General features: G+C 39.4%; 1 protein-coding gene across 2 annotated transcripts; it reads right to left on the bottom strand.

The window, feature by feature from the left end:
* Positions 1-24,487, bottom strand: MCM9 (minichromosome maintenance 9 homologous recombination repair factor). 2 transcript variants are annotated; one of them, XM_010707451.3, is made up of 7 exons: positions 23,963-24,487; positions 19,796-20,112; positions 17,705-17,786; positions 16,619-16,819; positions 14,320-14,445; positions 10,943-11,062; positions 1-82 (listed from the first exon to the last, which is right to left on the bottom strand). In XM_010707451.3, the coding sequence occupies exons 1-7, from the start codon at positions 24,270-24,272 to the stop codon at positions 63-65; spliced, it is 1,176 nt and encodes a 391-aa protein (XP_010705753.1). In that variant the 5' UTR covers positions 24,273-24,487; the 3' UTR covers positions 1-62. The 2 variants fall into 2 exon arrangements, with proteins under 2 accessions (XP_010705753.1, XP_010705751.1); XM_010707449.3 differs by lacking the exon at positions 1-82 and having other exon boundaries at positions 10,901-11,062.
* Between the last annotated feature and the right edge of the window lie 6 nt (positions 24,488-24,493).

The raw sequence follows: 24,493 nt of genomic DNA, 5'->3' as shown, positions 1-24,493 counted from the left end.
TGGATGTCAGTATGAGTTTGTTCTCCTGAAATGACATAGAGACTGGGTTCCCTCTATCTGAATCACTGTTGACAAAGTGGCTCTGTTCCTACAAAAAAAAAAAAAAGCTTTTTATAGGACAGGAAATTGGGATCTGAAATTGAAGTTTTAATTCAACACAGTCCCTATACAACTACTCCGATTTTCTGCAAGGCAGAAACAGAAAAACAACTTCTCTATGAAAAGAGAGAAGATGGTAACCTGGTAAGAGCAGGTTGGATGACTATTCAATAAGTGGACAACATGGTCAGAAGTTTCTATTTTAACTTGAAAAACATAGTTACTTTCATGCTAAAAACTGAACCAGGAATAGAATGAGATGTGAAACAGAATTATTTGGAGGAGAAAAGCCAATTAAACATCAGAAACTAGTCAGACCAACTCCTATGGAACAAACACACGTAGTTCTGTACTGTATCCTGGCTTGCTTTAGTAAAAGATCTTGTGGAATTGAGGTTTTCTCTTCATGAAATCTGATGTGTACACGTTCATGTCCACAGTGGTCATGATAAAAAAAAATGGGCTATTTCTCAAGTTTACATGAATTATACAACTAGGTATATGAAGAACTGAGTGGAATAATGTATATATTGTAATGACTACAGATATAATTCCCATAGTCTGAAACAGATTTTTCAAATGTAACTTAACTAAACTGGAATGTAAACCGTCTTTTAAAAGTTGCTAATGATTTTCTATCCTTAACTTTGTTTTCAAGGATCAGATACTTTAAGTGTACTCAAAATTCACAGTTACTGTTAATTTTTGATTCTTAAGCTTATAATCTGTTCCTTTTTTATTTGTGTTATTGAAATCTTTTGTTATTTTTGGTGTGAATGCTAGAATAACTTTCTTTAAGCAATTGAATTTAGAAATACCTTGTCATAATTCTGTTTTTGTTTTTTTTTCCTAATATAAAAAACTGTTTGCATGAAAAAGAACAGCAAAAGCTATCACATATTTGTACAAAAAGGTCTTAAGATGACATCAGGGCAGAACTTAAACATGCAAGAGGAACGTAAGGTCACTGAACACATTTAACTGTTGTTGATGGAAAGCAGACCTACCAGGTCACCTTAGTTTGCATAAGGGGTGGGGAAATATTTGAAAAGAGAACTTCCTTGGGGAATAAAATAAACATTACTAACGAGGAAGACTTTTTCTGTGACCAGTTTTCTCTTTAATGAGATGAGGGGTCAGTTGTGATAATTTGCCATCCTTCAAAATTAACTGTATTATTTGGAAAACAGTGAAAGATGGAGAGAAGATGAACCTTTTCTTTTTGGGCTGCATACATATACAAATGTACCACTTCTTCAAAGACAAATTATAAAAACTACAAAAATAAAATGTGACCAGTGTCAAGGTCTGCCCACTACCAAATCAGAGTAATGTTTTTTCACTTTAAGATGAATTGAAAGCATAGCCATTTAATGTAAGGAAAAGCTTTTCTCTTAGATGAGGAGAGAAAGTTGATGGAAGCAGTAAAATTATGGCAAACACCATGAAATTGATGTAGGATTTTATCAAGTCGTGCGGCACACGGAATGTTTGCAGGAGTAGTTATTTGCTTTACTTTAGGCAGTGCTTATTAAAACCCTTGCACTTTGCAAGTAAAGTTGTATAGTCTTGAATTCACAGAATGCTTAACTGCTTTCTTAGGAGGATGCTTTTATTTTGCTGGATTGGATATTAAAGTAAATGGACTAGTAGTGTATTTCTGTAAGCATGTTTTTATCCATATGTAGTAGCTACAGATTTGCATTTACATTAACAAACTATTTTGCACATATATGGCTGTGGGAGTAAAAGGAAAAAAACCTATATGAATGTGAATTCTGACTAGAGACATAAACACCGTATAATCCATTTCTTTTCTTCCCACCCAGCTTCAGAGGAATATTTTGGCATCTAATCCCAGAGTCACAAGATTCCACATTAACTGGGAGGACAACACTGAAAAACTGGAAGATGCAGAGAGCAGTAACCCAAATCTACAGTCGCTGCTTTCTACAGATGCATTACCTTCAGCATCAAAGGGATGGTCAACATCAGAAAATTCATTAAATGTTATGTTAGAATCTCATATGGACTGCATGTGACTAACCACCATCGTTTTGGTACTGTACATGTATTAAACTGTAAAGACAGCCAGAACTATTTCCCTCAGTTTCCCTAAGTATATAGTTGACAAGCAATGTGAAGAACTTGTTTTAAAACATCCTGTAGAAAGTTTATAAAAAAACAACAGAAAAAACCCAAAAAACATTATTTGAGCAAATTGTGGAATATAAATACAACTATTTTTAAGTAATTGCTTTTTTTTCTCTAACTTGTTACTCTGTTGGTCTAAATTGAACCTTATTAAAGTATGCATATTCCTCTCCCCTCCCCCTTTACTTTGTAAGCACTGATGAAAGCAAAAAATCCTGAAAGTTGAAATAGTTAGGCACAATGAAGCAATAATGCTATGCTGTGTCCTTATCTCTGATATTCAGATTGCCAAATATAAAGTACCCTTTAATTAAATACCTGAAGAGCAAAGCTGTTATTAGAGGAAGTATAAAGACAAGTGCTTAAAAAAAAAAAAGCCCCCAAGTGTCCTCTTCCTGTGGAAGTGGACAGCACAGTATAACTTTAGGTGCAAGCTTCTTTTCATTTCAAGGCACACACTTGTTACTTAAAGCATGCAATTTGAGATTTATCATCTGCTATCTTCAATTTTAGGACTTTTCTTAATCTCCTGCTGCTAGTTAAACTGTTTTTTTGAGGATAATGTTTCATATGGATTTAGGTGGGTATTTCATGAGAAGACCCTTTTGCAGCCACTGAATGGTATACAGAGGTGGTTGGGAAGATTCAAGCAACTATCAGAAAATTTAATTGTCAAAAGAAATAGCACAAGCACCGCCAAAAAATGGCTCTTCTGCAAGATCGTTATGCACAGTTTCTGGTTCATACATTGATTTTTCAAGTATGCTACGTTTTTGTTGTGTTTTTAACTTGTAGTAAGGAGTTTGGGTGTTTTCTTTCAGTTTTTTGAAAGATCTGGAATTTAAAATATTTCAGTTTTTTGTAGCCCTTTAAGGGAAAATAATGCACTGGTATAAATTAAGATTCAAACCCTTTTGTGGCAGGCACTTCACGCTCAAGAATGCACTGCCTATCCTGAAGGTCTTGCTGTGACACATTCCCTATTACCTGAGACACCCTTGAAGATAAAAAAGAATAAAGCAGTGAATTGTAAAGACTTAAGACATTGTTATGACACTAACAATTTAGTTATTCCTTCTAATCCTTGTCAGCCTTATAGGTTTACTGTGACTATATATGCATTTAAAATTGTAATCTGTCATGTCAGATTACAGAAATAAATATTGTTCTGCTGGTTACTAGTAACTGCACAAACTCTGAACCCTTGTAGGTTCCAGGCTCTTAAAACAGATAAATTTCATGATGAATTTCATGATGACTTGGCAGAATAGCTCTGAATAAAAATAGAATGCTTTCTCTCCATTTTCTGCATTATCAAATAAGGTTGAAGATGTCCCAATCAGTTAGCATTTCTTCTTTCTCGCATAATTAGTACAACTGTCTTTAATTTAAAACGTATACTTTCAAATTGCAAAGGAAAGACCTGATGTGAATGTTACATGTGCACGTTTCTTTCTTGCAACACAGCTCAGCAGAGCATATGGTAGCTGAATGACCAAACTGTATTGAGAGCCATTAATATTTGGAACCCAAATTCTAATGTGATACTGCAAAAGTCAATATGTCTCCAATGTAAACATTTAACATAGTCATCTGCTGAAAGGCTAATGCTGGTAGGCTAATGATGTCTGACTTACTTAAGCTAAAGCTATTGTAATAGTATTTCAGACCTCTGTTTCTGCTAGTAATTCAAAGTATGATCAGGTACAAACTATAACCAGGATTCATCCACCAACAGCACAAAGGCTTTTTAGAAGCACTTGCTACAAAGAGAGAAAGAAGCAAACTGTTACTGCCATTGCAGAATCAACTACAAAACATGGTGAGCAAAACTACATCAGTCAGCCTGCAAGCCAGTTAATTCAGAGAAATTCAGAAAGTGAAGATATACTGTTTAGAAGGAAAAAAAGGTTAATTGTACTTGTGAACTTCTCTGCAGTAAACTTCAATCTAGACCAGATGTCATAATGCTGCAACAGAATAAGGCAGCCCCTCAGTGATACAAACACTACTTATAGCTGACCCATCAACTGCAGGAAAAAGAATTGCCATGCTGTGTTTGGTGATGACTGAAAAAAAACACCATACCTACTATGAGAGCACCTCACAGTCTTTTTGAGAGGAGTGGTCTTTCTATGCTTTCTAAAAGATAGGAAAGCTCTCAGGTTTTCTTCAAGCCTGTCTAGATCTTAGCAGTCCATACTAACTGTCTTCTGTATTTGCCGCATTTCCTGGCAAAACCATATTCCAGAGATAAGGAATTTGAGTATTCCAGATGCTTTAGGACTAATGATCAGGTGACATCAAAGCACAAAATTAGTGGCATTAAAAGATACAGTGAATATACTGCACCTCTACAAGAACTTGTCTCTTATCTCTGAACTTTTCAGTACAGCAGGGCTGCACTGAACAGGGTAAGCACCAAACGTAGGCAGGTAGCACTGACAGCAGAATATTACAATTTCAATGCTGAAGACAAGTTCACTTACCAACAAACTTCAATTTGCATAAACTATCAACATGCAAGAAAATGCTACAGACTCTATTGAGAGGAATAGTGATGCATCTCATTGTACTTCAGCTATCAGCTAGATATACTCAATTCCATTAGAAGATTGTCATAATATTCATCAGAGATTTTTCATATACAAAGAAACAGATGGATCACACAAGGCCTTGTTACTGATGAAAGATGAGGTTATTTTTCTGTATAGCTTGAAAAAAAAACACACATTGTCCCTTCATCTTACAGTCATTGTGATTAATTAATGCATTATTCTAATTTGAATTACTATGACATTCAGAGTTGGAAGGGGGCAAATTACTCTATCTCCATCATAAGGAAGACTGGTGAAGTGTAACCTCCCTAATGGCTCTGCAAAACACCACTGAGAATACTACTCTCTTTCTATCTTCAGGGCTCAGAATGTAGCTACAATAACCATGGTCACTTAGTTTACAGCCTGCCCTGCAGTTTGTACTCCTGAGTAAGTCACAGTGTCAGAGACAAAGCTGACAATGTGACAATCCATTATTTTTCTTTGGAGGGCCTCAACTGCTGGTTTTCTTGAAGTCAGCTGACTGACGGCCAACCCAGTTGCATATATATATATATATATAGATTGCTTACTGCCACCCGAAATTGGTAAGGAAGAAAAAGGAAGAAAAAAAAAAAACCCTTAGTGCATGCACACTCTATGATAATCCTCATTTACAAGAGAGAGAAAAGAGCAAAGTAACTAAATCTTGTGACTTCTGTCTGGACAACAGCAGATCTTTCACTTCCTTAATTACGCTGCTACTCATCTACAATTGGTCTGCAAGACAGTAGCCTGCAAGTTTAGTGAGCCAGATTCTTATGTTCTGTTGAGAGCCCCAAAAGAAGTTTAGGCTGGAGACGGTATGTTACATTTGTGGCTTGCTGGAGGGTTCTGCTCAGGGTCAGCAGGGAAGACAAAATGAAACTACCTATAATGGTGGACATCGTATGGGGAACTGGTCATGTTAGGCCTTCTCATTTGTATTTATGTTTCCAGCTTAAGTTCTGCTCCTTAAGAGCTGGTCTTCAAATGTGGGCTGCAGAAGACAGGTGGAGGTATTTTCGCTTGATTTTTAGTCTCAGCAAAGAATTTCTAAGAGGGAGAAACCAGCTGGAGTCACTATGGAGGCTACATTCAAGTTAAACAGGGTTTGTATCTAGAATATAAAGGCCCCTCGGAAGTAAAGGGTGGGGTGGAGGGAGGACATCCATCAACATTTCTGACTTTTGCTAATCCTGGCTTGGAAGCATGGTGGGCAGCCACTGTTCATGGTATGGGTGATGTGACCAGCCTCCAGCAGACAACCAAGGAAAGAGTTTGTGCTGCAGAATGACAGTACCAGATGTAGGAGATAACAGCTAAGTGTTAACAGCAATAAGAACTGGCTGAAATGTCAGGAGTTCACAGGTTTCCCTCTGAAAGTCCGCTGACCTTAACATGATATTGAGGCTTATCTTTCCATATAAAGGGTCCTCCAGCTTGTTGCATCTCACTAGAAAGGTGTGGCAGACCAACAGTGATACAGACTGGGAAGAAGCAGAAGGCTTTATGGTACAGCAAAGGGAATCCTAAAGTTTTGTAACAGAAATCAACTGAATGAAATGCCCGACACTTCAGTAACAGGAAGAAAACCTCTCATGAAGGCCTGCCTTCTGCCAAGATTGTGACTTCTGGCCAACACTGTTGATAAAGACGTCCCCTCCTGCAGTATTTCTTGTCCCTCCTATCTGGAGGTCTTCAGATACAGTAGTGAACAGACTGATATTTTTGAAGACGGACTTTGCTCTAATCTGTTACATGTAGGTAGCAACTGTCTCAGGACAAGGCCACAGCATTAGTGAAAGGAAGTTAAGGGAATCTGCAGATCTTCAGGAGATGCTGCTCGAGGGATATTGCATTTCTCCTGGGAGCTTTTATCAAAATTTCAAAATTCACTCCTTAAAGAAGTTTAGCAGACTTCCTAGAGAGTTAAGGCCTCCTCAACCTGAGGCCAAACTGCTTAGGGAAAAGCCAGTGAAGTCATAAGAAAAATATTTTCAACATACATGCTGACAGAAACTACTACGAGTTCATGTACAATTTTGAATATTCAGGAAAATAAGAATTGTATGTTAGGAGTAAACATGCAAAAAGACTAACCTAAAGGCTAATCTCAACAACCTAATCGGGGCCATAGTATGGATCCAAGCACTGCCATGCTATTATCCTCAGCAGTAAATTGTTAGCTAGCATGTTCCCTGTCACTTCCTTAGCCTGTATCAACTAGCAAGTGCCCAGAAACAGCTTGGGGATCTACGGATTGGGAAAATGTCTCCAATTTCACTACCTTGTGTATCCCAGGATACTGATAACATGTACTCTATTCATAACTGTAATTCACAACAAGCACTTGGATGTGGTTTCTACTGGATGATAAGAGAGACAAAGGTTAGCATCTGAAGACCATGTAGCAGGTAAAGGCTTACTACAAGCAGAAAAATGGTTGTTTACCCTTGAGTTTGTTGCCTTCAATGAGAAGCACTAAAGGAGCATATCGTAACAAAATGCTGTTGGCATCAATATGGACAATGACAGACTTTGCAAAATGTCAACAAGAGGCAGTATTCTGAGGGGAGTCTATAGAGGCTGTAAGAGGAGAGGCCAGAAGGCTCTATTTCATACACCTCAGGGCGTATTGTACAGAACTGGAGAGTAGGAGAACCAGCTGATAGTCTCCCACATTTTAGACAAGCTGTTCTGAACACAGTTCACAAAATCCTTTATGTAGCCCATCTGTGGACTGAACAGAACTCTCCAGAAATTTCAGCAGCCAAGTATGCACCAGAAAATGTCAGCATGACTGTGGACTGAATGTCCACGAGCTTCAGACCCGCCAGCAGCAGGCATGTGTGGGCTGCAACCCCTATGCAAACACACTGAAATGATTGCTGCAAACCTCAGGCTCCAGGGAAAAAGGAAATATTTTCTTTTTAGTGATTATCTCATCCAAATACACACACGGAGTATTACAGCTGTGAGGACTGCAAAACATTTAAACTCAGTAGTAAGGCAGAAACAGAGAGAGATTTTGTTAAACTTCAGTAAGTCTCCTTCTGGAAAAGTACGTACCAATACTGAAAAATTAAGGGCATATGAATGACTATCTGTCATTCTCAGATGGGAAGCAGAAAGAATGAACCAGGCCTTCACAAAATACGAACGCTCTGTAGACAAAAAATGTGAGATAGGTGGTTCCCATCTTTTACTTACAAATCAGAAAGTCCTCTACTCTCCAAGGAAATTTTGGCCACTGAGTTGCTGCATGTGGGTTGACCTTGTGGCTGACAAATTTAATGGAAGAGATGACAAAGGAATAAACCTTGGTTCCTTGTAAAATTCATAAGTTTGGAGAGAACTATCAACAGAAAACCTGTATTACATGTTAGCAAGAAAGGCATCCTAATAAAACAAGTAAACTCAGCATCCTATCTAGAGACTGAAAGTAAGGTTCTGTTTTTACCCACAAATAGAATGGATTACTTGTCCTTTGGAAAAGTTATTTGCAGCAAGCTGTCAACTTGAGCCTCTCAGTGAGATAAGAAAGATGAAGCTCTTCAATACTGATTCAATTAAAAAAAAAAAAAGGATAAAAACAAAACAGGGTGTTAGCCTGGATCATACTTTCTGAATCAGCAAAACATATCTGATGAAGCACAGATTTTGTTTAAAAAGCCTTGGGGGAAGCAAGGTCTGAACCTGTTTGAAAGAGTGGGGGACTTGACAGTAAATGACGCTAGAGTTGGACTGCTTTTTCAGCAATTTTGCAAAGTTAATTCTAGTTAGGCTTAGATAGGTCAACAGGTTTGCAGTAGGCAGATGACACTGCAGGACCCCAAAGAATCATAACGGATCTAAAAGGAAATGTTTCCTAAGGTAGAACAGAAAACAAAAGGAGTTTTGGTGCAACAAGTTCATTAATTATCTAGTACCATGTCCAAGCATCAAGAAATGCTTGTATAGAAAAATGGAAAATTGATATGACAGCTTTGAAAGAATTCCAATGTCCCCAGTTACCACCAGATGGGCAATAGATACAAAATATGTTAACGTAAAAGATCTTATCAGAGTTTGGTGAGTTATTGGCAGATTTCTCTGAAAAAGGAATCCAAGTATGACAACTTTTAGCTTATCCAGACTTTTACCAATTCATGAGTGTGTCTTTTGGCATATGCAGACTGTAATCATAAAGTCAGTAATTAAAATGCAGTCCAGATTACTTTTATATAATGTAAGGAACTAGGAGGAAACGAAACTTACAGATTTAGTCTTTCTACTGTGGAGGAGAAAATATTCATTATGAGTCTCCTCTAATGAGAAAGTAAAAATTGGTAATTTGAAGAGTGCAATTATGACAAGAAATTTAACACAATTTTATAGTACTCAAAACTCATCATTTGGTGCTTCTGCATGAACAGAAAGTTGACAAAAATCAACGTTAGGTACAGCTCCAAAAATATTAATTAATAAGACACTCCGTGAACAAGGAGGGCAAAGAAAATAACTCAAGCTACATCCAAACTCTTGAGCTAGAAATTAATGCTTTAGTCCAGCAATTCAAATGATGAAAATGTTCTTGATAATTAAACTATGGTTAGGGCTTCTGGTGAGGTACTCAAGTTTCATTCATGATAAGAGTTCTTAAGAATTTCAAAGTGGAAATTTGACACACCTGCAGTAAGATTTCAGGAAAGTGAAAGAGATAAAGTGTTTTTAAAAGGTAAAGAAAAGTGAAATGTAGATGATTAAAGACCTAAAATGATCATTTCACAAGAAACTATTTATCTCCACACATAATTTCAGTTGATTCTATTGCATGTATATCACTATAAGCTTGTAAACCTCCATATTGGTTTTCAGGGAAATGTCTTTGAACATAACTGACCTGAAAACCAGACCACACAGAAAATGAAGGTGAAGGGGGAAATGTGGTGAAGAAGACAATAGCAACATCAGAAGCCAAGAGCAGCTGACACAGGGAGATTACTCCCAATAAAAGCGGGCAAGATTGCAATGAAATTCATGACAAAATTTTACTCTACGTCAGTGCCAGTCCCTGGGCAAAATTTTAATAATCCAGCCTGTTCTTAGTTCTTAACACAGAACAAAATGTAGACATAACATTATGCTGAGCCAAAATAGTTTCTCTTAAGACACATTTGTCAATTGTTTGGGTGGAAAATCAGGGGCACATGTATTTCAAACAAGAGTGTATGTGCTCATTCCACTACCACTGAAATAGCTGTCAAAGCTACAGAAGACACAGCACACACGTACGCATAGCTTCAGAACTGGCAAAGATTTATTATCTGGTTTTCCTATGTATAAATAATGCTGTTTCCAAACATAAAGTGAACAGCAGTATCTGAGAAACAGTTAAGATATGCATGCTGGCTGAAACCTTCTCATTTTTGTCCTTAATTATTTCACAATGTACTAGTAATATAGTCATTTGCTCAAATGAAGTCATTTGCAGAGGTGATGTGAACTAGCATATTGTCCATTGAAAAGTCCATAAAGATACCTAGCATTCAGAGGCAGCTAGGACATACTTAAAGCTTGTCAGAGGGTTCTTTTTTTTTTAAAAAAAAAGAAGTAGACTGGGTTTTTTAAATAAACTTTGCTCTATTTTTATATATCAGAAATAGTTCCTCAACACAGGGGTATACTTCCAGAAAACAAGGAGAAATCAAACTGGGATCCAGCCAAAAATATATAAAACAACAGAAGAACATATATTCCCCTGAATATATATGTTCAGGGGAAACCATATGATTCTAGCACATCACACAATATGAGCTCTGGAGAGAACGTCACATTTGTCATCGCTGGGTGGAACACTAAAAATACAGATCCACATCATCCTCTCCTAGCAAACCAGTGAGAGATACCTCTGGATGGAGCTCATAAGGTTCCCTGTTAAAAGCTCATCACACTGCTCCACCGATACAGAACAAGCAGGACTGCCCTCCTGCAGAGACATGGCATGTCTCCACCAGCAGTTTTTTTGCTTAAACTACACTCATACAACCTGAAATCCAGAAGTAAAAGGCCTCTCTACATTCTTTGCATTGGAGTACGTTACAAAGACTTCCAAGTGAAGAAGCACATACCTGCACTTGTAGATCCAATTCCTGCAGTAAGCACAGACCGTGGTGTAATCTTTACCGCATACTTGAGAAACTGAGATTTCCCTGTTCCTGGGTCTCCAACTAACAGAAGATGTGATTCACCTTGGGGGAAAATATTGACATAATAGTAGATAGTACATATACAGAGAAAAATATATGCAAAATGCTCTGAGTTAAATAATACTTCTAATTCTCCATCTCACATTTAGTACTACATAAGCATTACAACATATTTACAGGGTGTGATCAATAGATCATTTAATAAAAGCATAGTCATATTGTTGTACCCAAACCAAATACTTACAATGAATTATTTAAAAAATAATAGCAGGTATTTGACAAAAATACCGTATGCAATATATGCAAAAATATAGGTAATGCAAGTTCTTACACTTTAGAATACTCCTTTCTTAGACTCAGCTTACTCTTTAACATGAAACAAAAGGATATCATGGCTTAGTTAAGTTTTCACTATTCAGTTACTTAAATTACTGCAAAATGACCTAATGAAATCATCAGGTTGTTTTTCTTAACTAGTATTGTTATATCATCAATAGTTATACAATTCAGTGATTCCAAAACAGTGTAATTACATAAGTAAATTATTTGGATACTATAATCTCAGTGAAGTGAGATTGTCATCCACAAAACATTATTACAACTTCAATTCAAACTATAATTTTATTTTGTTGCTGGAGCACTAAGAAGATCCTGTATTTGTATACGCACTCATATTTACTTTAGAATTATTATGACCTACATAGATTATGACCTGTGTGCCACCTGGCACATGGCATATTTGCCATCTAATAACAACAGAAGGAGAATCAGCAGGTGGACAACTTACAGTAACAGATCTAAGTGAGAAGTGCTGACAATCACAGATGGAAAAGTCTGGCATTAGAAAGTAAATTGAATCCTTTAAATTTTCCTTTCAGTGTACTATAGTGATCCATATTAAGAAAATATTAATATTTCATCCTTTGATGCCAGATGTCACTGGGAATATTCTACTAGAAATAATTTCAAAATGTCACTTATCCAATAAAAAGTGAAGTTAATGTTTGATCTAAAAAAATTGCCATTAACATTCCACCTAATGGAATCCTGAACATGTGTTTTTACCTGATTTTATTAGGGAAAAATTAGAATAAAAAAAAAGTCCAGTCATCCTCTTTATTTTCTGTTTCTGTAATAGCAACTGAGTCATAGTTGCCACCACACAACGGCTTCAAGCTCCTCCTGTTTGTTGCCCATGTTGTGTGCATTGGAGTAGATGCACTTCAGCTGTGCCCCTAACCTCACCCCTGATCTCATTATCAATCCCCCAGGCTCATCTCTAGCAGGCTTGGTTTTATTCTCTTCTCCCTTCATATCTAGTTTAACGCCTTCTCCACAAACCCTGCCAGATCCTGGGCAAGGATCCATTTCCCCCTTTGAGACAGGTGAGATCCATCAGCAGACCTCAGGCCAGCTGCTGAGTAGACCACCCGATCGACAAAGAACCAAAATTCTTATGTTTGCACCAGCCTCTCAGCCATGTGTTTATAAGATGGGTTTTCCTGCTCCTCTCGGTGTCCTTCCCTGCTACTGAAGGAGTAGAGGAAAATACTACCTGTATGCCTGCTCCATTAATTAAACACCCCAATCCCCTGAAGTCATTTTTTATAGTCCTCAGGTTTCCGTCAGCAACCTCATCACTGCTGGCCTGAACTATTAATAAAGGGTAATAATTGGAGAGGCAAATCAGACTGGGGAGTTTTCCAGAAATATCCCTGACCCTGGCCCCAGGAGGCAGCACATCTTACAGGGTGGGTCAGGCTGACATGTAGGGCCCTCTGTTCCTCTCAGAAGGAAGTTGCTGACAACAGTCACCCTTCTTTCCTTCCTGGTGGAGGCAGACTTGAGGTGTGGAGTTGATTGCTTCACCCCAGACAATCTTGCAAGTAGACCTCCCACCACATCTTCTCTCATCTCTCCCTTCGGTTCCAGAGCCTCAAACCTATTATGTAGAGGAACCTGGGGAACTGAGGTAGGTTAAGATGGGGGTTGACTTCAGCAAAGCCTTCGACACTGCCTCCCACACTATTCTTCTGGAGACACTGCAGCCCATGGCTTGGACTGGTACACACTTTGCTGGACAAAGAACTGGCTGGAGGGCCGGGCCCAGAGAGTGGTGGTGAATTGAGTTAAATCCAGCTGGCGATCAGACAAGTGGTGTTCATCAGGAGTCTGTGCTGGAGCCTGTTCTCTTCAATATCTTCATTGATGACCTGGATGAGGGCACTGAGTGCACCCTCAATAAGTTTGCAGATGACACCAAGTTGGTAGGAAGTGTCGATCTGCCTGAGGGTAGCAAGATCCTACAGAGGGATTTGGACAGGCTGGATACTGGGCTGAGGCCAATGAAATGAAGTTCCAGAAGTGGCAGGTCCTACACTTTGGCCACAACAACCCCAGGCAACACTACAGGCTTGGGGCAGAGTGTCTGGAAGACTGTAGAGGAAATGGACCTGGGGGTATTGAGTGATGCTCTGCTGAACATGAGCCAGCAGTGTGCCCAGGTGGCCAAGAAGGCCAATGGCATCCTGGCCTGCATCAGAAACAGTGTTGCCAGCAGGAACAGGGAAGTGATTTTACCCCTATACTGAGCTCTGGTGAGGTCACACCTTGAGTACTGTGTTCAGTTTTGGGCCCCTCACTGCAAGAAAGACACCAAGTGTCTAGAGTGCATCCAGAGAAGGACAATTAATCTGGCAAGGGATCTGGAGCACAGGGCTTATGAGGAGTGGCTGAAGGAGCTGGGATTATTCAGTCTGGAGAAGAGGAGGCTCAGGGCAGACCTTTTTGCTCTCTATAACTACCTGAAGGGAGGCTGTAGCGAGCTGGGGGTCAGCCTCTTCTCTCGTGTTACTGGTGATAGAACTAGAGGGAATGGCCTCAAGTTGCACCAAGGGAGATTCAGGCTGGATGTTAGGAAATACTATTTCTCTGAAAGAGTGGTCAGGCACTGGAATGGGCTGCCCAGGGAGGTGGTGGAGTCACCGACCCTGGAGGTGTTCAAGGAATGTTTAGATGCTGTGTTGAGGGACATGCTTTAGTAAGAACTGTTGGTGATAGGTGGACAGTTGGACTGGATGATCTTGGAGGTCTTTTCCAACCTTGGTGTTTCTGTGATTCTATGATTTATCTAAGATTCTGGAAGAATATTCAGTATTAAAAAAAATAGCTCTCAGTCACGGAAATGGGATTATTATGCTTCTGAAACCTTACTAATTTGGAAAGAAGGAGGAATATGAGTGAAAACAGCAATGGGAACAATTGTTAGTACACAAGACACTATCAGAGACAATACTAACCTCTGATTCGAGTTCCAGTAGCATCAATCCTCTGCACACCACCAGCAAGCACCATGGCTACAGCCAGCTTTACCAGGTACAATCCAAACACTTGAGGACATAAGCTAGCCAAAATTTCATTCCTCCCTAGAATATGAGCAGAAAGTGGCATTCAGCACTGCCCTAAGAGTAAAACTTCATTTCTCATGGATATATCCCTGCACTGACAAAAAAATTGGGCCTGCTTTTCTTTCCTTCCTTTTTTCTTTTTCACTTTTTAAATGAAACTCAAATAATTGTTTGATCTTAATGTTCTTAATTTTAAAGAAGTTAAATCTTCCATTCTCACAGGCAGCAATGCCAATCCTATCACAGTTTAAGGAATGGATGGATGATTTAGGAAAAGGCTCTAACCAAATGCCATCACACAACTGCTTTTGTTTCAAATAAAAGTGTAGAGGCTGTGAAGATTTCCACACTTCAAAATATCCCCCTGAAAACTGGTGTGTTGTACATTTAAGAAAAATAAGAAAATGTTTTCACACAGGCATAACACAGCTCATTTTCTCATTATCTTGACTATTTCTTCAGTGTGTTTCTCCTCTCCTCCTCCCTTCCATAGCCTCAAAGAGCAAAAGAGCACTTCCATCTGCTGTGATAATTTTGTTGGCTTGCCCTTTGAGATTCTGAATACCAATGGCACACAAGAGATCGCGGGATTCATGTCATACATTAATTGCACTGTTAGGGCACATAAAACAAAGCAACCAATTTTGAGTTCCTAACATGTTTTAAATTTGGATATAAGTACGTGGTACTGGCTAAATAAGTAGGCACCTCATAATGACTTGTGGCTTATATGCCTCTTGCGGAGATCTTTGAGGGAGTTAACATATTTTTGTCCAAAAAGGAAAAAATTCTAAAATTCAGCCACGGCATAACTCAAGATTTAATTCCATAGTTGCCTCTATGTGACTTAAGAGTCATCTGCCTTGTCAGTGATGAACAGCCCAGAAGTTCTGCGTCTTCTTAGTACCCAGAACAACTTAGTACACTTGACTAAGCTGTCTTCTCAGGACATACCTAGTACACAGCATCAGGAACTGACTGACATGAAATGCAGAACTGGCTACCATTGTTTCTTGAAAAACAGTAAACATACACATACAACCTGTTCTGAAATGGCCTTCTCAGTAGACTCATGAGGTTTGATCTCTGCCCTCAGCAGAGAGGATACTAATTCAAAAAAACAGCCTGAAAAGAAAATCTTGGACAGTCAGAGTTCTTCCGATTTCCTTCCCCATTTTCTTGTAGCCACTTCACATCCATTTAATTCTGAATTACTAATATTGCATAAAACCACAATGCAGGCTTCCAAAAATCATCTCAAGAATGAAAGACTACCTGGGACCATCAAAGTAGATCCAAAAGTTTCCAAAGTTTCACAACAGAGTGGTAACAATTGTTCTCACTCCAAACATTTGGAGGCTAGCAATTAAACTACTTTCTAGGAAATGTAATTCTGAAGAATGTTTGCCATTGATGTAATCTCTGATTTCTCACATGAACAAGCTGATTTTTAAGGAAAACACTGACACCTACTCTTCTTCCATTTGTCTTTCAAGGAGAAAGACTAAGTTCAAAATTTTAAAAGATGGTGCTATTTTGAGACAGTTCAGCGACATAAATCCCAGTGTCACTGGGATTTACATCAATGGAGAGGAACGGAGTTCAGGGCACAACGTGTAATTGCTAGGTGGCAGACTGAAAACCAGAGTAAAATTAGGAGCCAGCATGCTGAACATTCTGGCTGTTGGAAGCCACTTTCAAATCAGAGAGTCTCTCCGTATGTGATGTGAGGCTCCACAGCACTCAAATCATGGGGCTATACATTCCAGAGTAAGGCTAAAGATGGCATACGCTAAGACGCTTGGCAATGATTCAGAGTTTAAGTTGGGATGCAGAGACAATGAGACATCTAGCCCCAGAGTCAACAGCTGTTACTCAACAGCTATCTATATCTGGTCCATATTACTTCTAACGGGTATGCTTTTTCTTTCATGTTTATAAAGCACCTATTTTTCTTTCTCCTTTTTTCATTTCTTGCTAATAAACATTCCAGAAAACACTTGACTATCTCAAAAGAAGAAAGATCAGTGAAAGATGTTTGGTACTATTTTAAAATAAGTACTTTATATTCCTCTACTGGAAAAAATGTATTTTTGGAGGAACTGGTGATAGGAATATATGGGGAAATATATGCTCAGTCATTGTACTGTCACTCCTAATTTCATCTACTTTAAAGCTTTCAAGCACTAACCTGCTAAGGGATTATTCCTATGCTTTTCCCAGAAGTCTTCAAATTCCTTGCGGACTTCTTCGTCAATTATTACACCTGCTAGCTGCTCATTATTTACTTTAATGTAGTTGGCTTTCAAAACAAGCTCCAAGTCACAGCGTGCATCCTGATGGAAAGGTTTCCATCTCTGCATTACTACTCCATACACTGTGATGTCATCTCCTGTGGGTAACAACAAAGACTGGTTAAAAAAAAAAGAAAAAAAGGTAAAATCTATTACAACTGACAAATACGTGTCTGTGTCTGCAATAATGGATAATAGTACAGTTTAGACCTGTGTAAGAAAGAAAACCAACAAAAAAAATACAGAAAAACAAAACAACAATAAAAAACAATCCTGCAATTTTTAAGTCTGAAACAAACATTAACTAGATTCCTTCTGTCTGTAGTAGGAAGCTACTATGTCCTTCTACTTCTAAATTCTTGAAGTTATACCTACCTGCGTTTCCTCTTTTCTAAAAGAAGAAACACCTACTTAACCTTTGATAACTTTTGTGAAGAATACCAGTATCACACATGAACCTTCTGGCCAGTGTCATCAGACAGTACAACCAACAATGAGTACTGACTTTCTCGTAGGGATATAACTAAGAATTTTTAGTCCATTCTTATTCATCCTCTCACCAATTAGCTTCCTTTTTGGAAGACAAGCAGCTTTTTCCATCTGCAGCATCTGTTAGATAGGTTAGTTTGCACAGTGTTCCAAACCTACAGACATCACACTGCAGGTATGGCCCAATCCATTTCCTCAAGAGGCTTGGGGTTCTTGCGCTAACAAGCTTAGCATACTTTCAGTGCATCACAACACGACACTTATTGAAACTGATCTGTCAAATAATCAAGATATAGCATGTAAATAGATTCACAGTGCCTTCTAGATCAGTCTTCAACTGCCATGCTAACTTCTAAGCTGAAACAACAACATGACAGACAAACATATCTCATTAAAAAAACCCTCAGTGCTGATAGACTGCTTGGCAGAGATCTCAAATGGAAGAGTAAAAACACTTACGGTACAATTAAATGTAATGTATGCTATATCCTCACCAGATTTGCAACTGTCCACTAAGTCATCTTCCAGAACAACCACCATGCAACGAGGGATGCTTCCGACAGACAGTCTTTGAACCTAGGAGACAGGAAGGAATAGCATTAAGAATAGCACCTTTCAAAAGTCATTTATTGCCACCTTGCCTTGAAGACCTTTTATCCCTACTTGGGACTCAGGTCAATCCTTGCTTTTTCTCACAGAACTTACATGGTATACACACTACTGCTATCAAGAGTTTAAACATGGAAATTTGATGTTGATAGTAATGGAGACAGACCTGGTATTAAATTAGCTGAAGGTGCTCAATCCTGGGAGGTGCTGAGTAACTTCAGTATCTTGCTGAAAAAGCCTCACTAAGAGATGTCATTTAAAATAACTGATTTTTGTTTGTTGTTGTTAATATTTGAGATATTTTTCAGACACTTATTCAGTAAGTAAAATTTATTTTGAGTTCTGAAACACGTCCATGGGTTAGATAACCCTTCACTGAACTATATATCGAAAGATTATTCTCTACATTTTTCTAGTATATTGTTAAAATTTGACAGATTGAGATTTAAGTTACACCTAGGTGTTGAGAATTAAATTTGCACATGACAGATGCATGTGTATTGACAAATGTGCCACTAACCTTTGAAAAGACTTTCCTTTTCTCTAGGGTAAAGTATGCAGATTTGTCATGGTCTTATTTCCAAAGAGAAATCTTTCTATTTACAATTAAAGCTTGCAATAGTTGTTAAAATATCCACTGCACAAGAGCAAGAATCGGAAATGACTTTCCATTTTACAGCAAAGGAGTTTACATACTAGAACTCCAGATTTACTCACTGCTTGTGCCTAGAAAGGGTAATTCACCCTTGTTAGTATCTAAATGGCCACAGGCAGTTCACATCACTGTCAGCACTGGTGGAACATGCAGTTACTCGCAGCACTAAATAGGAAATGAGTGAAACTCATTCTTGGTTTAACACTCCTGTATTTAATAAGCTCACGTTCCTTTCCCATCATAGAGATCTCTGTGTCACGCAGTAAAACAAAAAAAATGTTACAGAAACTAAGTCAGAAATAATTATGCAACACAGGGTTTTTTTCCAATAAATAGTTTGATTCCTTTCATTTTCTTTTTTTTTTTGCTATTCTGAAATTTGAAGCATATGATTTCTATTTCAGAAAATTGTTAATTGTTTTCAAACAGGTAACACATATATTATATAGATTAGCACCACTATTTATAAAATCAAAAGTCTGAAATAACTGAAGAGAACTTAAAAAGGATTTATGAACATATAAACAAACATAGGAACATCAGCTGCCATGTGTTCTGCTTATCCTCAATTTTCATACATTGTAGCTTTTCCTGTGCCTGTTTTGTCTTACGTGCTACTGTAAAAAGAGCCCTGATTGTTTGTCACTTCTCCAGCTTAACTGTCCTTGAGGCCATTCACTCAGAACTAACTTCAGAAAACAGATGCCAATTCTGTGAGGAGCACATTTTCAGTAACTGTTAATATGATTGTTGATTGAAGGAGGACGACATTTACAGATACCATGTACTGACCATACTGTACCCCTACAGTTGACCTTGGCTACCACTGGGCTAGCTTTGTTCCTTAGAAATAGCATAGAACATCAACACCATTTTCAGTCAGCACTTAGAGGAACAACACACTTAAGTGATAGAAAGATTCAGCTCTGAAGTTTGATCTATGTACTAACCATCAGTGTTTCATACGATCTTCAATATAATTAATACTTAATAATGGAAGTCTAGTCAACATGTGCCTACTTTTTTTTAACTCTCTGACTGAAAATCTCTGAGAGGTGGATTCTCTGGCTTCTTGTAAGCTGATCAGCCCTCCCTTTTAAATAACAACCTGTAGAACTTTTCCACTTATCTTAGCATGTAGAAGTTTTACGTGAAAATGGGATAAACTTAATTTGGAAGCAGAGTTTCACTAAAATTAGTGGAGATGTCTTATTCCAGCATGAAATTAAGCCCCCAAATTCCTTCCTTAGCAAGTTCATTATTTTAGTATTTGAGACATCTACATCACAATACCCTCCCCCTTTCTCGATCTTTTTTTCACCTGCTCTTGAATTTTGATTTCTTGATAATCTCTGCAGCTGGTAGGGGAGGAGGATGTTCCAGAGAGGCACGTGAACTTGGTTGAGTTGCAGCCCTCTTCATTCAAGCAGGCTGATGGACGGCAGAAAGCATAGTACTGCTCAAAGTCAGCCTTAGCCACAAAAACGTGTTTGCACTTATTGCAGATGTAGCTCCTCTCAAATTCCAGCACTTTCACCAAACTGGTACGGATGACAGTCCCAGTGACAGACAAGAAGTGACCCACATCCTTAGTCTTAGGAATGTGCTCTCGAGTCAGCTCTGGGCAAATGGGCAAACCTGTTAAATCAAATTACATGCAGCATGAGACCACGTGCATGAAACATACTTGCAGTGCAATTAAACAGAGAGACTGGGAAACATATCTGACCTATTAACACTAGCCATAGCTGTTTTCTAAATACAATTCAACAATTCATCTGTCGCAGCATACATGTGATTAATTGGTCTTCAACAGTGAAAAGCATCAGATGCTGATCACAATCAGAAAATATGGCCATTTTACTCTCCTACTTTTGTTGATGGCTTAGAAGTCACAAGCAGTTTCCATTCATGAAAAAAGATCCTGATGTTCTCAGATCTATCAATTCAAATGATCTGCCAATGTCCTTGATTCTCAACTGGTTTATCATAATTACAAACCTTTAGCTATGCTTTAACTGTGGTTCAGAATTGTTCCCCTGGTTAAAAAAAGCACAGTTCTGCATCTTCTGGGAATCCTCAAGTCTAAGCAAATTCTAAAGCCACAGTACATGAGCATTTGACCTTAAGTCTACGTTTGTGCACCAGTAAACCTGAAGCACATGGAAGATGTCAGAAAAGGAATAGAAAAAGGTTAACAACACAACCAGAGTGAAGTCACTTTTCTGTTCAGATAAGTGGTGACAAAATTTTCATGGCACTTCCCTCGTTTAACTCCACCCCAACAGTCAGCTGTGCTGCATGGATCCCACCGTTGTGTTCATTGGTACGGACACCACCGCAGAACAGCTGCTGAAAGCCCGAGGAAGATCAGTCTAAATCAACTGCCTGCAAAGTCTTTATAAAAATAAATGGCCTCTAGAATGCATTGCCTCTTCAGAAGTTATTTTACGAGAAACTGTAGAACTCAGTAAATATCAATTTAAACAAATTAACTTAATACAATTTCTTACAGTTTTACTTCCGAAACAAAGACAGAAAATGGAGATGTAAATAGTAAATCTGCTGGAAAATGATTTTTCTAAGGGGACCAACACTATTTGTGTATTTAGGTCAAATCTGCTCAGTAGCTTTGGCTGTTAAGGAAAAGGCAGAATGTCCTTATTTCAGTATGTCCAAAATCTTTTGTTTCAGACACGTTGAAACATTCAGCTTTGATGCTTTTAAGCAAAGTGTTTGAGTTTTTGCTTCTGTTTAAAGAAAATATTATTAAACATTAAGCTCATTACAGACGAATTAAGGAAGTAATTTGGAAAAGAAATGAACTATTATGTAGAACTAGAAACAAAGTAATTTTCTGGTTGACTGTAACAAAGCCGTTTATAGCTTCTTCCAAATCTGGCAAAAATTCTCATTCTCCCACAGGTTTTTATTCAGTTTAGTCAAAAGGAAATAAAAATCAGAATCTGATGTTTCTCAGCTTACATCACAGAGGTGCAACCCTGTTGGCAGGATATATGCTATGACTGTCCCAGTGAATAGCAAGAAGACAGGAAGCTGGACAGGGAAAAAGGGAGCTTTCGCTCTGATTATATCAGACTGCTTCACAAACTACTTGAGTGCATGCCTCTTTGAATAAGCTTTTGTGTATTAGTAATAACATGTAAAACTGAACTACCAGCAGCAGCATGGCTATCAGCAACTGACGTGAGCGCTCAGGCTAATGGTAAGGAAAAATTCTTTAATGGATTTGCATCAAGAAGACAACTGACATAATTAAATTCGTACAATGCTGAAATTCAGATAATTGCAACTTCTTCCCTCCTCAGGGAAGGAGAGGTAACCACCCACTGTCAACCACTGCCTATTCACACCACCTGCATCCTTCTCTCCTTAGCTATCCTGTCCATATCAACGAGTGTGCCAAGACTGCATTCTTATCCCTAGCATGAACCAAACCACCTTCCCTCACTCCAGCTCAAGCCTGCAAATGCATCCTAGAAGACTACAAATACAGTTTTCACTTGCTCATACTTTTATTAGTGTACTGAATGTTTCAATATTTTGTGCAACACAGAGGACATCCTTACACATCACGTAGACAGCAGTTGTACACCAACTGCATGACATCTAAGCAGGTCGCAAACTGTTGTGCTTTTTTTTCCCTAAAATCGTGGACAAAATGCATTATGAGAGCCACAAGGTAATTATATTTCTAGTATTTATATTTTAGTGTCAGCATTTTCAGTAAAACATACTGGATAAAAACACATTTATTCCCACAAATATGATTCATTGAATCAATCACAGAATGGTTTGGTTGGAAGGGACCTTTAAAGACCGTCTCGTGCCAAACCCTCTGCCATGGGCAGCAACATCTTGCTCTGGATCAGGTTGTACAAAGCCTCAGCCAACCTGATTTTTACCACTTCAGATGATGAGGCATCTACCTCTGGGCAACTTGTTCCAGTGTCTAACTAGCCTCAACATAAACAATTTCTTTCTTACAGAAAACCTAAATCTGCCCTCCTTCAGTTGAAAAGCATTGTCCCTTGTCCTGTCACTGCAGGCCCTGCTAAAAAGTCTCTCTCCATCTTTCTTACAAACTGCCTTTATAGACTAGAAGGCCACAATGAGGTGACCTTATGCAACCTGCTGGCCACACTTCTTATGCAAACCAGGATACACTGCAAAGCACATGCTGCTGGCCCCTATCCAATTTTTTATCTGCCACCATCCCCAAGTGCTTATCTGCAGGGCTGCTCTCAACCAATTCATCACCCAGTCTTCTGATGTCGGGGATTACTCTGATCCAGGTGCAGGACCTTGCTGAAGTTTCTTATGAATTCCTTCTCTCTCTAACAGTCCATCAATCAAAACGATATATCTACAATATAGAGGCAAGAGAGGGGGGCTATATTGTGGGGGACCATGTCAAAGGCCTTAAGGAGGACAAGGTAAATGACATCAATTGATCTTCCCTTGTCCAGTGATAGTGGTCACTCCATCACAGAAGACCACCAGACTGTTCAGGAACATTTTACCCCCTCAGTGTCACTAGCATGGATTTCACTTCTTTAATTACAAAAGATTATTCCACAAACTCTTGGGTTTACTCAAAACAGAGCTGCGGCTGCCATGTGCATGCTCTCTACGTTCCAGCTGCCAGAAGACAAATGATCATAAAGCACTCGAATATGGGGCAAGGAAGGGAAACAGTGGTCACCATCTCCTGCCTTTGCAAACTGGACAGCTCCAAATAGTCACTGTCAGCAATGACAGGACGGGACCATTCCACCACCAAACCCAGTTTCCTACACCAGGTGTTTCATCTTCAGAACCTGCACTTCACAACTACTGTACCTCAAAGCCACTAAAGTCTTCCCAACAGTGAAGAATAATGGCATTTGAATTTGTAGCGAAAAAAAACAATGAAATCCATTAGTAAAGACCATTCTTTCCAACAATTCGTTCCAACAGATAATTTTATAACTACTAGTTAAGCATAGATTTTAACTAATTCAGATAAAATTACAAGACTACTTACCCTGCACATAGCAGGGGAGTTGAAACTAGATGATCATTGTGGTCCTTTTCAATCCAGGCCATTCTGTGATTCTATGACAACTCTAAATTTGGACTCTGCCTATTCTGGAATGTGGTTGGAGCCGCAAACTATGAGGAAGTCATAGGGCAAAAACGGCTAGGAACTGTACCTTCCTCTAGAACTTTTAGCTAGACCTTCTGGCTGTCAGGACAAACAGCCTGAGACCATGCGCTGGTCTGAGGAGCTCTTTTCTCATGAGAAGACTGCGGTTTGAGTCCCGACCCTGTAACAAACCTAACCACTGCACACGCACCATAAGGGACATGTGCATGGCCTACGTAACTCACACAACCTACTGACAAGTGTCACAGCACAGGGAGAGTCAGAAAGACCAAGGAGAAGTTGAGAAGTCGCCCTGCTGCCTCCCTGCCCACCGCTCACCTGAAATCCTGGTGTGGAGGTTGGGCTTCATGCGGAGCTCCGGGGATGGCGTGGCAGCCTGCAGCACCGCCATGGCAGCCCGGCGCAGCGCTCCATCAAAGATGGGCAGCACCTGGCTGGGGAAGGCGTTGAAGTACTCCCCGATCTCCATGTTGGTCTCGAACAGCGTCAGGGCGTCGACGAGGATCGGATAGTGCGCCTCGTCGTCCGCCTGGCGCAGGATGCCGAGGATGTCATCCCGGTGGTGCTGCAGCAGGTAGGACTCGAACACCTGCCCGATGAGGCTCACCTGGTCGGCGCGCAGCGCCATGCCGAGCCTGCCCGGACAAGCAAGGTAAAGCAGTTAAAAAGCGAGAGGCTTCGGAATCGAGTCATGCGGGAATCTACAAACTTAGGGAAAAGCTCGCAGCGGAGCGAGGCCCAAGCAGGCCGGAGCTAGGCTGTGCGGGGCTGCCACGGGCACCGGCTCCTTCCCACCCTCTCACGGCTGCGAGGCGGGATGGCGGCTCCCGCCAGACAACGGCCGCGGGC

The sequence above is a fragment of the Meleagris gallopavo genome, chromosome 2, assembly GCF_000146605.3.
Source record: "Meleagris gallopavo isolate NT-WF06-2002-E0010 breed Aviagen turkey brand Nicholas breeding stock chromosome 2, Turkey_5.1, whole genome shotgun sequence".
NCBI lineage: Eukaryota > Metazoa > Chordata > Aves > Galliformes > Phasianidae > Meleagris > Meleagris gallopavo.
The sequence above is the reverse complement of the archived record's forward strand: the minus strand, read 5'-3'. Positions and strand labels throughout refer to the sequence as shown.

What these genes read in the sequence shown, in the direction of transcription:
- MCM9 (XM_010707449.3), bottom strand. Translation starts at nt 24,272, where the DNA reads ATGGCGCTGCGCGCCGACCAGGTGAGCCTCATCGGGCAGGTGTTCGAG. An exon ending in AGTGGACAGTTGCAAATCTG is followed by an intron (nt 16,820 to 17,704) that starts GTGAGGATATAG and finishes TGTTACCCACAG; the next exon opens with GAGATGACATCACAGTGTAT. An exon ending in TACTGGAACTCGAATCAGAG is followed by an intron (nt 11,063 to 14,319) that starts GTTAGTATTGTC and finishes TTTTCCCCCAAG; the next exon opens with GTGAATCACATCTTCTGTTA.